The 15,870-nt window shown below is 46.6% G+C and overlaps 1 protein-coding gene across 2 annotated transcripts in view; it reads left to right on the forward strand.

Annotated features, from left to right (window-relative positions):
- The window catches only part of spag9b (sperm associated antigen 9b), a 300,349-nt gene that overhangs the window by 41,591 nt on the left and 242,888 nt on the right, over positions 1–15,870 (forward strand). For both annotated transcript variants that reach the window (XM_063030689.1, XM_063030690.1), the window contains exon 2: positions 1,903–2,023. In XM_063030689.1, the coding sequence (XP_062886759.1) occupies positions 1,903–2,023 (121 nt within the window). The remainder of the gene's footprint in view (positions 1–1,902; positions 2,024–15,870) is intronic.

Raw genomic sequence — 15,870 nt, forward strand, 5'->3', positions numbered from 1 at the left:
TTAAAAACTTACCTATTAGTGCAGTGTTTTTTCCAATGGACAAAGAATGAACCTTGGTCAGTAAATGGAGCTACAATGTAGTAGCCATTACAGAGATTTGGCTATCACAAGGACAGGAATATTCCGGGTTGAGGTATTTCAAAAGGGAGAGGTGGGGTAGTGGCATTGCTAATTAGGGATAGTATCACAGTTGGAGAAAAAGGGTGCATTTGTTGAGTCTGCTGGTGGAGGGGGGCAATAACTCTATAAGGAGTTCCCCCCCCCCCGCCAAAGATAGGGAGACGGATTTGGGAAAGGTACAAAATAACAGGGTTGTTGTAATAGTGGACTTTAACTTCACTAGAATTGATTGGTACCTCCTTAGTGCAAGAGGTTTAGATGTTAGGTGTTTTGAGGGAATCCTGACATGATATGTAGACAGGGCAACTAGTATCTGGTGCTAGGCAATGAGCCTGGTCAGGTGTCAGATCCTTGGTGGGAGCACATTTCTTGGACAGTAACCATAACTCCCTGACCTTTACCATAGTCTTGGAGGGGTATAGGAACAGATGGTATGGGAAAGTATCTAATTGGAAAAGGGGGAATAGTGATGCTATTAGGCAGGAACTTGGGAGCATAAACTGGGAACATATTACTCAGGGAAAAGCACAACGGAAATGTGGAGGTTGTTTAGGAGGCAGGGAATGGATGGTAGGGTGAAGGAACCATGGTTGGTAAGAGATGTGCAACACCTAGTCAAGAGGAAGAAAAAAGTTTACTTAAGGTTTAGGAAGCAAGGATCAGACAGGTCCAGAGAGCTACAAGGTAGTTAGGAAGGAGCTGAAGAATGGATTTACGAGAGCCTGAAGGGGACATGAGAAGGCCTTGGTGATTAGGATTAAGGGAGGCCCAAAAAAGAAGTTCTGCACATGTGTAAAGAACAGGAGGATGACTGAAGTGAGTGTAGGACCAATTAGGGATAGAAGAGGAATCCTGTGCCTGGAGATGGAGAAGCCCTTAAGGAATACTTTGCTTTATTACTCCGCACTGATTGAAGTGTTGAGCAAGATTAAAATTGACAAGGACGAGAGCAGAAAACGAAGGTGTGTTCAGTGCCATCTGCCGGTGTTTAACCAGTCTCCTCCTTGCTGCTGTTGGTGGAAGGTGCAGGAGACTTGGGTCCCATGCTGCAAGGTTTGATTGCCTGGCGGCTCGTGGGTGTGGAGTAATTTTCAGCTGTGGTTTGATGTTTAATGTTCTCTGCACTGAATGTGCTTTACTATTTTGATCAAGATGCAGAACTAGATCTATCGCTGTGGCCTACAGCCATTGATATAGTGCTGAACTAACTGACTTAGTGGCTGTGGTCATCAGCTCCTCAACCATTTTATTCGCCTTGGCGACTCGTGGCTGTGGACTCACTTTTGGGGATTCTGCAGTTTGATGTTTAATGTTCTGTGTGTTATTTGTTCATTTTTTGCTGTTTGCATGCTGTCTTTTTTTGTTTTTTTGCTCATTTGATGGCCTTGTGTGGTGTTTTTCCTCAACGGGTTTTATGTTATTTCTTTGTTTTGTGATTGTCTGTAAGAAGACAAATTTTAAAGTTGTATATACAGTATTCATACTTCAATAATAAATTTGAACTTTAATTATCAGAGTTCAGCAGCTGAGATTGGAATTAACAGCAAATAACATCTATCTGCTAAAAGTATTGGGATACGTTGATCAAGTAGTATCTCCATTTCCTGTTAGAGAAAGGCCTTTCTGATGATGTTCCCTGAATTATTATAAATTTTTAAAATTTGCTTCAGTCAATTTATTTTAAAACTTTTTTTAATCCTAAAATTGTCCGATGTAATTGAGGGTATTTGGATGGCAGGCAATCAAAAATCCTTAAAATATGTCTTTCCTCTCTTGCTTTAGAAATTCATAGAGTTTGAGGATTCTCAAGAACAGGAGAAGAAGGACCTCCAGATTCGCGTGGAGGTGCTGGAGTCACAGACTCGGCAACTTGAACTCAAAGCAAAAAATTATGCAGATCAGAGTAAGTAAACTGTGTATTGTACTACTATTGTAATGTTAATGGGCTGGTGTTCGACAATTCTGCATTGATAATTCTATGGTAGAGACTAAGACATGCTTTGCCTTTTTACATCTTGTGATGTTCAAGGTGAGAGAGAGAGAGGCATTGATTGAGGGTGTTGTTGGGAATTACCATCAATTTGAGTAGTGAATACTAAATTCTAATATACTTTATGTAAAGGCTTCCTACAATAAAATCATGATGGCGTAACAGATCTTATTGTTGAGTAGTGATTCATTTGATGGATGGACGAAATGTCCATTTGACCTGGAGACAAATATTATTCTCTTCCATTTTCTGTTCTGTGGTCCAGTTTCAATAAATAACTATTGTTTACAAACCTTTTCACTCCCCCCTCAACACCCCCTTCCCCTTGTTCAGTGAGGAGAGAGTAGTCTCGATGATGTACTGTGATCCTAGAAGCACCACTAAATTCTGATGTGTAACAAATGGGCATAGATGAAGGGCCCACTCTCTTTTTCTTACCACAAATACTGGGGACTCAAAGTTCAAAGTACATTTATTATCAAAGTATGTATACTATATACAACTTTGAGATTTGCCTCCTTGCAGGTAGTCATAAAACGAAGAAACCCAATAGAACCCATTTTTTAAAAAAGACCATGAAGCACCCAATGTGTAGAAAAAAAGCAAATCATGCAAACAATAAAAGTAAGCAAATAATTTTCAGAACTAAAGTTCATGAAAGTGAGTACACAGCCACGAAGCCAGTAATTATTGCAGCTGATTCAGGAGCCCATTAGTTGCAGGCCACAACCTCAGTTCACCTCAAGCAATGAGCTGAACCAGCCTGTCCCTCACCTCTGGCTCTGACACCCTAACCTTTTCAATTTGGCCTGGTGCTTAAATCGTCCAAACCTTGGGTCATTCCTCACTCTCAGACCCAGGCCCTGCTACCTTATCTTGGTTCTGCTGTATCAAGTCGCCTCCAAGTCTGCTCCAGCAACGGCCAAGCATTGGCTTGTTCCTCACTGTTGTACCCAGGCGAAGCTGCCACCATTTGGCCCATACACGGCATGCCACAACTGTTCTGCACCTTCGAGACTTCATTTCACACCGCAAAAATGCCAGATCATACAGGCAGTTCAACAGCTCAACTTTGAAAGTGAAGTTACAGGTGATTGATTGGAGTGATTGTATCCGAGGAAAAAGTGTAATTAATACAATAACATTTTGTTTTGTTTGCTATCTGCAAATTTTCTTTGTGCTTCACCAGCACCACCTTAAAACTCCTGGTCATTCTGGCATTTTGTGCTTTTTGGTGGGGGGATGGGTTACAGCTGTGTAAACTTTGGTAAGGTTGCATTTGGAGTATTGTGTGGAGTTGACACTGTGGTGACTCACTTTCTAGCACACACGAACCGGCTCACAACAGCGCGCGCAGGCAGAGGGCCGGCCCCAAAAAGGGCGCCAGGCCATCTTCACCAGCAGGGGGAAAACCCCGTGCACGGAAAGGGTCTGGGAATAAGCATTCCCCACGGTAGTCCCGCCCAGGGAGGGCGGGAACGGGAAGGCTTTAAAGCAGGCCGCAAAGTTTGAATAAATCTCTTTCATCTCAACTCTAACTCACCGACTCCGTGTGGTTATTTTAGCGCTGTGTATAACACACCGCTACATTTGGTGACCCCGACGGCCCAAACGATATTTGGGCCAGAGATGACCGACGCCGCATCTGTTCACGCAGTTTCGTTACAACTGCCAAGCTTTTGGCCGCTGAGACTCCGTCTGTGGTTGGAACAGGCAGAAGCACAATTCCACATTCGGCAGATAACCTCTGAGTCCACTCGCTACTACTACGTGCTGAGCTCCCTCGACCAAGAGACAGCTGCACAAGTTGAGGAGTTTATACAGTTGCCCCCGGAGAACGGCAAATACACAGCATTCAAAGCCCTGCTCATAAGGACTTTTGGACTCTCACGGTGCGAACGAGCACGCCGCTTAATGCACCTGGATGGTTTGGGAGACAGGCCGCCGTCAGCATTAATGAACGAAATGCTGGCCCTGGCTGAAGGACACAAACCCTGCCTCATGTTTGAGCAGGCGTTCCTAGAGCAACTGCCCGAGGACATACGCCTGCTGCTGTCCAACACAGATTTCAGCGAACCCCGGGAGGTGGCGGCCTGAGCAGATGTGTTGTGGAATGCCAAGAAGGAGAGAGGGGCATCCGTCGTACAGATCACCAAGCCGCGTGCCCAACGACAGACCAGACCAGGCCCGGCAGCAAAGCCTAACAAACAATGGTGCTTCTACCACCAGCGGTGGGGCACAGAGGCCCGCCGCTGTGGACCTCCCTGCAAATCCCCGGGAAACGCCAAGGCCCAGCCGCCGCCGATCGCTACGGCGGCTGGCCATCAGGACAGCCTCCTGTATGTCTGGGACAAGCAGTCGGGACGCCGATTTTTGGTCGACACTGGAGCGGAGATCAGTGTTTTACCTCCAACGAGTTACGACACCCGCAACAGAGAACCCAGACCCACTCTGAGGGCCGCAAATGGCAGCACAATACGAACCTACGGCACCCGCACGGTGCGGCTACAGTTCAGCTCCAGCCGGTTCACGTGGGACTTCACACTGGCCGCCGTGGCCCAACCACTCCTGGGGGCGGATTTTCTGCGAGCCCACAGCCTGCTGGTCGACCTGCAAGGGAAGCAATTAGTCCACGCCAAGACTTTTCAAACGTTCTCCCTGGGTGAAGCAAAGTTGCCAGCCCCACACCTGGACTCCATCACGCTGTCCAACGATGAATTCACCAGGGTCCTGGCAGATTGCCCATCAGTACTGACACCGCAGTTCACGGCAGCCATGCCCAGACACGGAGTACAGCACCACATCCCGACCCAGGGGCCACCCCTCCATGCCCGTGCCCGAAGGCTTCCCCTGGACAAGCTCCGACTGGCGAAGGAGGAGTTCAAGAAGATGGAGGAATTGGGGATCATACGACGGTCCGACAGCCCATGGGCCTCCCCCCTTCACATGGTGCCCAAGGCAACGGGGAGCTGGAGACCATGCGGTGACTACCCCAGACTGAACGAGGCTACAACGCCAGACCGCTACCCTGTGCCGCACTTTCAAGACTTCGCAGCAAACCTGTACGGCGCAAGGATCTTTTCCAAGGTAGACCTCGTCCGGGGATACCATCAAATCCCGGTACATCGGATGACATCCCCAAAACAGCACTTATCACCCCGTTCGGACTTTTCGAGTTCCTCCGAATGCCGTTTGGTCTAAAGAATGCCGCACAGACTTTCCAGCGGCTAATGGATGCGGTGGGACACGACCTGGACTTTGCATTCATCTGTTTGGACGACATCCTCATAGCCAGCAGTAGTCGGCAGGAGCATCTGTCCCACTTCCGCCAGCTCTACTCCCACCTGAGCGAATTCGGCCTTACAATCAACCCAGCCAAATGCCAGTTCGGACTCGATACCATCGACTTCCTGGGCCACAGGATTACTAAAGACGGGGCAACCCCGCTGCCCGCCAAGGTAGACGCGGTCCGCAACTTCCCCCGACCCAACACAATCAAAGGCCTGCAGGAATTCGTGGGTATGGTGAATTTCTACCACCGTTTCCTCCCCTCAGCAGCCCGAACCATGCGGCCCCTGTTCACTCTAATGTCGGGTAAGGGCGAGGACATTACCTGGGAGGAAGAGGCCGCAGCTGCTTTCATTAAAACCAAAGAAGCCTTGGCAAACGCCGCGATGCTAGTGCACCCCAGAACGGACGTTCCTACTGCCCTCACGGTGGACGCATCTAACACAGCAGTCGGTGGAGTGCTGGAACAACTCATCGAGAGCTGCTGGCAACCCCTGGCGTTCTTCAGCAAACACCTACGACCACCTGAACTCAAATACAGTGCTTTCGACCGGGAGCTATTGGCACTATACCTGGCAATCTGGCACTTCAGGTACTTCTTAGAAGGTAGGCCCTTCACCACGTTCACAGACCACAAACCGCTTACCTTTGCGTTCACGAAGGTGTCCGACCCCTGGTCGTCCCGCCAGCAGCGACATCTGTCCTACATCTCCGAGTACACGACGGACATCCGGCATGTCTCTGGAAAGAACAACGACGTGGCGGACGCACTATCCAGACCTACCATACAGGCCCTGTCCCAGGGGGTGGACTATACAGTGCTGGCAGAGGCACAGCAGGCAGACTCTGAGATCCCCAGTTACAGGACTGCAGTCTCTGGTTTGCAGCTCCAAGACCTCCCAGTAGGCCCAGGTGAGAGGACCCTACTATGTGACGTAGCTACTGGCCAACCCCGCTCCGTCGTCCCAGCAACCTGGCACCGGCGGGTTTTCGAATCCATTCACAACTTAGCGCATCCCTCCATCAGGACAACTGTCCGGCTGGTCGCCAACAGGTTTGTGTGGCATGGACTTCGTAAACAGGTCAGTGAACGGGCCAAAACATGCATGCAGTGCCAAACAGCCAAGGTGCAGCGGCACACCAAGGCTCTGCCGCAGCAGTTCGAACCCACCCGCCGGAGGTTCGACCACATTCATGTGGATATCGTGGGGCCCCTGCCAGTGTCGCGAGGAGCGCGGTACCTCCTAACTATGGTAGACCGGTTCACCAGATGGCCAGAGGCAGTCCCGCTCACCGACACCACCTCCGAATCCTGCGCCCGAGCACTGATCGCAACCTGGGTAGCCCGCTTCGGGGTACCGGCCCACATTACCTCCGACAGGGGTGCCCAGTTCACCTCCAGCTTGTGGTCAGCTATGGCCAACCTTTTAGGATCACAGCTACACCACACAACTGCCTACCACCCACAGTCGAACGGACTAGTGGAGCGTTTCCACCGTCACCTGAAGTCGGCTCTCATGGCCCGCCTGGAGGGGCCTAACTGGGTGGACGAACTTCCCTGGGTCCTACTCGGAATCCGCACGGCGCCCAAAGAGGATCTGCATACCTCGTCGACCGAGTTGGTGTACGGCGCACCCCTGGTCGTCCCAGGAGAGTTCATACCAGCCCCAAGGGGGCAAGAGGAAGAACCCACAGCAGTCCTGGACAGACTACGGGAGAGGCTCGGTAACCTGGCCCCCATCCCCACTTCACAGCATGGACAGAGCCCGACCTGCGTACCCAAAGACCTGCAGAACTGTAAGTTTCTTTTTGTACGACGGGGCGGACACCGGGCACTGCTGCAGCGGCCCTACGAGGGGCCGTTTAAGGTGATCAGGAACAACGGGTCCACGTTCATGCTGGACATTGGGGGGAGAGAAGAGGTTTTCACGGTGGACCGACTCAAACCAGCCCATGTGGACTTGGCGCAGCTGGTCCAGGCTCAGGCACCGCGGCGCAGGGGCAGACCTCCCAAACAGAGGCCGATCCAGACTGTGGACATTGGGGGAGGTATCGCCGGTTCTGGGGGGGTGGGGGGTTATGTGGCGACCCACTTTCTAGCACACACAAACCGGCTCACAACAGCGCGTGCAGGCAGAGGGCCGGCCCCAAAAAGGGCGCCAGGCCATCTTCACCAGCAGGGGGAAAATCCCGCGCGCGGAAAGGGTCTGGGAATATACATTCCCCACGGTAGTCCCGCCCAGGGAGGGCGGGAACAGGAAGGCTTTAAAGCAGGCCGCGAAGTTTGAATAAATCTCTTTCATCGCAACTCTAACTCACCGACTCCATGTGGTTATTTTAGCGCTGTGTGTAGCACACCGCTACAACACTGCCTGTTACAGGATGGAGACTTTGAAAATGGGTAGGTTCATCGGATAGGTGTACCCACAGAGAATATGTGTTGATCTTAAGTTTGCATTGTGCATCATTGGAACAGAGTAGAACAATATAAATATGTCGTCATTTATGTTCCTTCTGATAAAACAACAAATAAAATGTTACTTGATCTGCAGCCTGTCATTGACGTTGCTTTTGTTTTCTATATCTCTCACACTGCCACCAAAATATGCTGGTAAACTCGCTTTTCATGTCCCGATAAAGGGTCAATGACATGAAATGCTGGAGGAACTCAGCAGGCCAGGCAGCATCTAGGAACAGAGTACAGTCAATGTTTTGGGCAGAACTCTTAAAAATCTGCAGATTTTCCTTGTTAATGACATGAAATGTTATATTTGTTTCTCTGTCTCCATAGATACTACCTGCCATGCTGTGTTTCCAGCATTTTTTTATTATTTCGTACTGAAAAACACAGTTGGTTCAGATACGTAATCCCAGGCAAACTGCTGAAATGCAGCCTGGTCTCATTAGGGATTTGGCCTAGTCTCAATCTGGAGAGGAGTGGATTGGAAACAGTCAGCTTGGCAGAAGATTTTAGGCTTGGGTTGCTCTCCAGAAACTTCATGTGATCACATTAACAGTAACTCATGAGAAAAGTGCCATCTATTGGTTGGGGTTCGAGCATGGGTAGTTATCCCCTGGCACTATTTGAAGAAGATGGTGGTTGAGATTAGTTAGAATATCAAGCAGAGTTCCATGGCTCGAAGTGATTCTTCAAGGCAGCAAATAGATACTGAGCCACTGGGAGAACATTTTGAAAAGTAGTTGACGGAACAGCAGGAGGTACTGAGTTTCTGAAGGGAATTTGAAAATTCATTACTTGAAATGTTGGTGTGGCTGACATAGTGAGGTGAAAGAAGAACTCTGCAAGAGACTGGCGTCTCTGGAACAGGGATTTGTAGGGCTTGAGAAGTTTTGAGATGGAGAGGGATGATGCCCAAATATATAAAAAGGTGAATGAGCAGATGGAAGTTTTGCTGGTACACTTGTACATTGAGTGTTAGATGTACATTGGAACATGTTGAAGCCACGTAAAGCTCAAGAGATTCATCACATAACACCAATAAATACATGGATTCTATGATAAAAACAAGGGTAAATTGAAACATTTTTATCCCTTTTTTTCTGAACAAAGATAAAATATTAAATGTGTGTTGACTTGGTGACCAGTTGCATAAATTTTCCACTAGCTGGCTATCTAGAACTACAGGTCATAAACTCAAAATAAGGAACTGGCCATTCAGAGAAAGAATTTCATCTCCTCGAGAAATGGAGAACCTTAGGTATTCTTTAACCAAGATGACTGATGGCTCAGCTGCTAAATATATTTAGGATGGAGACAGATTTTTGGTTATTTGTGGAATTGGGGGGATGAGTTCAGAGCAGGTACTTTGGTGCTTGGGTAAGAGATTGTTTCAGTGGTGGAGTCAGCATTTGGTTCGAATTGCCTATTCCTATTATTTGTGGTCTTGTATTTCACTATCAGCTGAAGAAGAAAGATTTGGTGATTGTGTATCCTTTCAGAAATCATAGTGAAGCAACATACAAAGTTTTTTGAAAATGGAAGTGAATAAACTATCTTTCTTAAAAAAAAGACTGAGTGAGAGGCAGAAATTGAGATAAGATTGAATGATTGCTTAGCGTTACAAAATCTCACAATTAAGGCAGTTTTATATTCCATATGTATGTGATTTTAGTCCATGTGGAACACTTCTTTAATCCAATAATAGTGCAAATTTAAGCAGCTATGTTCTGACACATCAATGGCAAGTGAGAACTGTAACTAACAACTCAATAATTATAAGTAGGAAAGGTTTTAGTGCAAGTACCATGAGCAATGCTGCATCATAAGCACTGACAAAGTACAAAGTAAATTTATTACCGAAGCCCATATGTGTCACCATGTACAACCCTGAGATTCAATTCTTGTGGGAATACTCAATTAATCTATAGATCAGTAACCAAAACAGGATGAGTGAAAGATCAAGTAGAATGCAGATGTCAACAAACTGTGTAAATGCAAATACAGTATAAATAAATAGCGAGAACATGAGCTAAGGAACTGCAAGGGTAAAAAGATCCTGATGGGAGTTGTATACAGACCCCCCCCCCCCGCCAAAACAGTAGTAAGGATGTGGCTTACAAATTACAACTGGGGATAGGAAATGCATGCCAAAAGGGCAATGCTACAATAGTCATGGGGGACTTCAATATGGAAGTAGATTGAGAAAATCAGATTGGTGCTGGATTACAGGAGAGGGAACTTCTAGAGTGTCTACGAGATGGCTTTTCAGAGCAGCTTGTGGTTGAGCCCTCTAGGGGATCAGCTTTTCTGGACTGGGTGTTGTGCAATGAACCAGAATTGATTAGAGAGCTCAGGGTAAAAGAACCCTGGGGGCAAGTGATCATAATGTGAACAAATTCACTCTGAAATTTGAGATGGAGAAGCTAAAGTCAGATGTATCATTGTTACAGTGGAGTAAAGGGAATGACAGAGGCATGAGAGAGGAGTTGGCTAGAATTGATTGGAAAAGAACACTGGCAGGGATGACTGCAGAGCAGCAATGGCAGGAATTTCTGGAGGTAGTTCGAAAGACACAGGATGTATACATCCCAAAGAGGAAGAAGTATTCTAAAGGAAAGATGATACAACCATGGCTAACAAGAGAAGTCAAAGCCAACATAAAAGCCAAAGAGAGGACATATAATATAGCAAAAATTAGTGGGAAGTTAAGAGGATTGGGAAACTTATAAAAACCAACAGAAGGTAAATAAAAAAGTCATTAACGATGCTGGAGAGGTAGTAATGAGGGCAGTGAAATAGCAGACAAACTGAATAGGTATTTTGCATAAGTCTTCACTGTGGAAGACACTAGTAATATGGTGGAAGTTCCAGTGTCAGGGGGCACGGTGTGTGAAGTTACCATTACTAGAGAGAAGATTCTAGGGAAACTGAAAGGTCTGAAGGTAGATAAGTCAGCTGGACCTCAGAGATGGTGTACACCTCAGAGTTCTGAAAGAGGTGGCTGAAGAGATTGTGGGGGCATTAATACTGAGCTTTCTAGAATTGCTAGGTTGAGACGGCAACCGGGGTAGAACGGGCGGGCAACCCAATTTGTGTCCTCTGAGAGGAGGACCCCCACAAAAGCTACAATGAATTTAAGGGAAAGATACCCCCAGGGGTGCCTGAGAGGGGGGGAGGAAGAGCACTCCAGTCAGACGGACATAATGGCATTAGACCCAGACAATGAGCAAACGACGATGAAGAAGCAGTGTGCATGTGGCAAAATCTGCAAGAACAATCGTGGCTTGAAGATCCACCAAGTGAGGATGAAGTGTTTGGTGGGAGCAGGAGCAGCACAATGCGAAGGTGTCCAACCTGGTGAGACAAAGGATGGGCCAGGCCCGGAGTCACTCCATAGTGCCTGGAACCTCCAAGTGTTGCAAACTAATCCCTCTAATATGAAGTCTAACAGGAGGCGGATCAGATGGTCTGCAGCTAACATGACTTCACTGTGGAAGCAGTTTGATGGCGATGTTAACCAAATTCTGGAGGCAACGGCGAAGGGAGGGGTTGATAGGAAGCTGCAAGCCATGACAACAATTATTGTCAGTATCGCAGCTGAACGGTTTGCAGGACTGGTCAGCAACTGTCAGCAGGCTGGATGGAGAGCAAGGTGTCTCCCAGTGGAGGTTGATTATAGGAGATTCACAGCCCGTTCCTTAGTTAGAGCCTTCAGCATTTTGGTCATCGAGGGAGAGAGGAAGAGGAGAGCCATCCGCAGTACCACCGATGTGGCAGAGAGGGCCTCAAGATGGCTGTGGCTCAGAAGCGGGGAGCCATGGAGTCATAAGTAGCTAGCCATCTGGACACAAACTGGGGTCTGATCAGCCCCGGCTGGGTCACCTGGAGGAGGTTGTATGATGTTGAAAGACCCGAAACACCCAATGATTCCAGGACCATCACTGAAGATGTGTCCAGAAGCATTAGTAGATGTATGTAAACTGAGAGGTATGGTTCTGAAAGACTGGAAAATTTGCGAATGTCATTCCACTCTTCAAGCAGGGAGAGAGGCAGAAGAAAAGAAACTATAAGCTAATTAGTCTGACCTCAGTGGTTGAGAAAATGTTGGAGTCTGTTATTAAGGATGAGGTCTTAGGGTACTTGGAGGCACATGATAAAATAGGGTGTAGTCAGCATGGTTTCCTCAAGGGAAAATTTTGCCTAAAAATCTGTTGGAATTCTTTGAAGAAATAATAAGCAGGATAGACAAAGGAGAATTGGTTGTACTTGGATTTTCAAAAGGGCCTTTCACAAGGTGCCACACATGAGGCTGTTTAACAAGCTATGAGCCCATGGTATTATAGTAAAGATTCTAGCATGGATAAAGCAATGGCTGATTGGCAGGAGGCAAAGAGTGGGAATAAAGGGAGCCTTTTCTGGCTGGCTGCCAGTGATTAGTGGTGTTCCACAGGGGTATGTTGGGACCGATAATTTTTACATTATATGTCAATGATTTGGATGATGGAATTGATAGCTTTGTTACGAAGTTTGCTGTTGATATGAAGACAGGTGGAGGGGCAGTAGTTTTGAGGAAGTAGAGAGGTTACAGAGGTCTTAGACAGATTAGAAAAATGGGCAAAGAAATGGCAGATATAATACAGTGTTTAGATGTGTATGGTCATGTACTTTAGAAGAAATGAAACGGTTGACTATTTTTTAAATGGAGAGAAAATACGAAAAAAAATTGAGGTGCAAATGGACTTGAGTCCTTGTGCAAGATTCCCTAAAGGTTAACTTACAGGTTGAGTCTATGGTGAGGAAGCCAAATACAACGTTAGCATTCATCTCGAGAGGACTAAAATGTAAAAGCAAGGATGTAATGTTAGGACTTTTATAAAGCACTGGTGAGGCCTCACTTGGAGTATTGTGAGCAGTTTTGGATGCCTTAGAAAGGATATGCTGGAATCGGAGAGGGTTCAAAGGAGGTTCACGAAAATAATTCCAGGATTGAATGGCTTATCATATGAAGAGCGTTTGATGACTCTGGGCCTCTGTTCATTCGAATTCAGACGAATGACAGGTGATCTCAGTGAAACCTATTGAATGGCGAAAGGGCAGATGTGGAGAGGATGTTTCTATGTTGGAAGAGTCTAAGACCAAGAGGACTCAGCCTCAGGTTAGAGGGGCATCCTTTTAGAGTGAAGATGAGAAGGAATTTCTGTAGTGGCAGAGTGGTGAATCTATGGAATTCTTTGCCACAGGCAGCTGTGGAGGCCCAGGTCTTATGTATATTTTTGGCCAAGGTCAATAGATTCTTGATTGGTCAGGGCATGGAGGGTTACAGGGAGAAGGCAGGAGGTTAGGGGTGAGAGGATAATTGGATCAGCCATGATGAAATGGCGGGACAGACTCAATCGACCAAAAGGCCTAATTCTGCTCCTATACCTTACAGTCTTATAACAAGATAAAGAGTCCTTCAAGTCAGATCATTGGTAGTGGGAACATCTGAATGGGTTGGCAAAGAGTGTAGTTATCCCCTCTATTAAAGAACCTGATGGTTGTGGGGTACTAACTATTCCTAAACCTGGTGGTGCAAGTCCTGAGGCTCTTGTACCTCTACCTGATGGCAGCAGTGAGAAAAGATTATGACGTGGGTGGTGAGGATCTCTGATGATGGAAGCTGCTTTCCTACAACAGTGTTTCATGTACATGTGCTCAGTGGTTGAGAGGGCTTTACTCTTGATGTACTGGGCAGAATCCACTACCTTTTGTAGGATCTTCTGTTCAAAGGCGTTGATGTTTTCATACAGGGCCATGATGCAGCCAGTTAATACACTCTCCACTACACATTCGTAGAAGTTTTTCCGAGTTTTAGATCATGCCGAATCTCTGCAGACTCCAAAGGAAGTAGAGCTGCTGCCGTACTTTCTTTAAATGTGTACTTGCATGACTACACACTAGTTCCATTAATTTCCTTGTATTTACATACTTTTGGAAAGAGCTGGCTAAATAATGATCCTGTTCTTATTATAAAAAGTATGTAGCAATTCCATTTTGTGAATGAACATTGAGTATGCTTCCATTAATATTAAAATGCAATCCAGATGCAGCAAGATAATGTCAGTTACAGCAAAACTCTGATAACCTAGTACTCTTGGGACTTTAGTAGTGCCATACTAGCAGACCTTCCAGACTATTGGGTGTTCCTCAAATGTACTTTTATTTTGCTATTTTTAGATGTTGAGTACAGGTTTCCCCCGCCATCCGAAGGTAGAGCGTTCCTATGAAACGGTTCAAAAGCCGAAATGTCGTAGAGTGAAGAAGCAATTACCATTTATTTATATGGGAAAAATTTGTGAACGTTCGCAGACCCAAAAGTAACCTACCAAATCATGCCAAATAATACATAAAACCTAAAATAACAGTAACTTATAGTAAAAGCAGGAATGATATGATAAATACACAGCCTATATAAAGTAGAAATACTTTTCTACAATCAATGCCACACTTTTCTCCGTAGTGAAAATCTCACGCAAGTGATCTCGGCAGAAACATGGCGCAAGCGCTCTCGGCAGAAACACTCTCTCCAATAACCTTTAAGCTATGAAGCTGCCAAATCATACCAAATAACGCATAAAAATACACAGCCTATATAAAGTAGAAATAATATATGTACAGTGTAGAATCACTTACCAGAATTAGGAAGACAGCGCCGAACACACTGATGATGGTGTGTTAGGCTGAGTCGTTGGAGGTTGGGGTGGTGCAGTGGCCCCCCCACCCTCCAGGCCGCCGACCGATACATTGCCGCGGAGAATGCAGCAGTAGCCAGGACACAGCCAGCGCATCTTTAAGAAAAAAGCCGAAATAAACAAGCTAATTAATTAGGTACTGCCTGGCACATAAATACGGCCCAGATCAGAGGCGACACAATCGGCAATCACCTCTGATCTGGGCCGACATTTACGTGCCAGGCGGCGCCTAATTGATTTGCTTGTTTATTTCGGCTTTTTTCTTAAAGATGTGCTGGGTGCGCCCCGGCTAATACTGCATTCTCTGCGAATCGGTATCTGTCCGCGGCCTGGGGGTTGGGGTGGTGGGACTCTGGGGTGTTGTCTCATCGTCGTCCGTTTCCATCAAGGCAGGCAGGTCATCTTCTTCTATGTCTGTCTGCCTGCCTCGATGTCGAAGATCGAAGTTCGTCGTCTGATGTGGAAGGCTTGAAAAACGACAGTATGCTTGACTGTTAGCCTCGTGCATTTTTCTATCATCTCATGCAGTTGCTTCACATTCAGTTCCTGGATGACTTCACTTTCAGTCTGTTCGCTACTGCATTGGGTTTCGATTGTTATCTTTTCCTCTTCCAATCAGCTCTTCATCTGTCATTTCTTGGTCATGGGATGCCAAAACCTCTTCAACATCATCTTCGTCAACTTCCACAAGCCAAACTCACTTTGTCCTTACTTCGTCCACCACGATCGAAATGCTTAACTATGTCTAGTTTTATGCTAAGTGTAACACCCTTACGAGCTCTTTTAGGCTTTTCCGATATCTTAGAACAGCTGCTCACAGGCACGTGTTTAAGCAATGCTGGCTAGAATGCAGTTCCGGGGGAGGAGTGGCTGCTCGGGGTGCGTGCTGCCTTTTTTTGTAACAGTGAAAACACCTTCTGTTAGCGAAAACAGGTATAGTGTAGGTCTTTCGTAACAGTGAGGTTTCGTAAAGTGAACGTTTGAAAAGCGGGGGACACCTGTAGTAGGATAATACATTTTCTGGTGAACCTGGTGAGTTTAAGGGGCTAAGGGAATGTACAAGTCTCTTGGATCCTTACTCTAGCTGCAGTTTTACCAGTTTCCGAAGTCCTGATGTTATGGACACCAGCTATGACTACAGGTCTGCTATGTCCCCCCACTTGCACTCTGGACCCCAGCCCACATTTCAGACTGACAAATGAGTTAGATGCTGAACCATTAGGACAATTGGATGCTAGATTTTTGGAGTTGTATTGAATTTTGTATTTTGTATGCTGTCT

The sequence above is a fragment of the Mobula hypostoma genome, chromosome 22 (assembly GCF_963921235.1).
Source record: "Mobula hypostoma chromosome 22, sMobHyp1.1, whole genome shotgun sequence".
In the NCBI taxonomy this organism is placed as follows: domain Eukaryota; kingdom Metazoa; phylum Chordata; class Chondrichthyes; order Myliobatiformes; family Myliobatidae; genus Mobula; species Mobula hypostoma.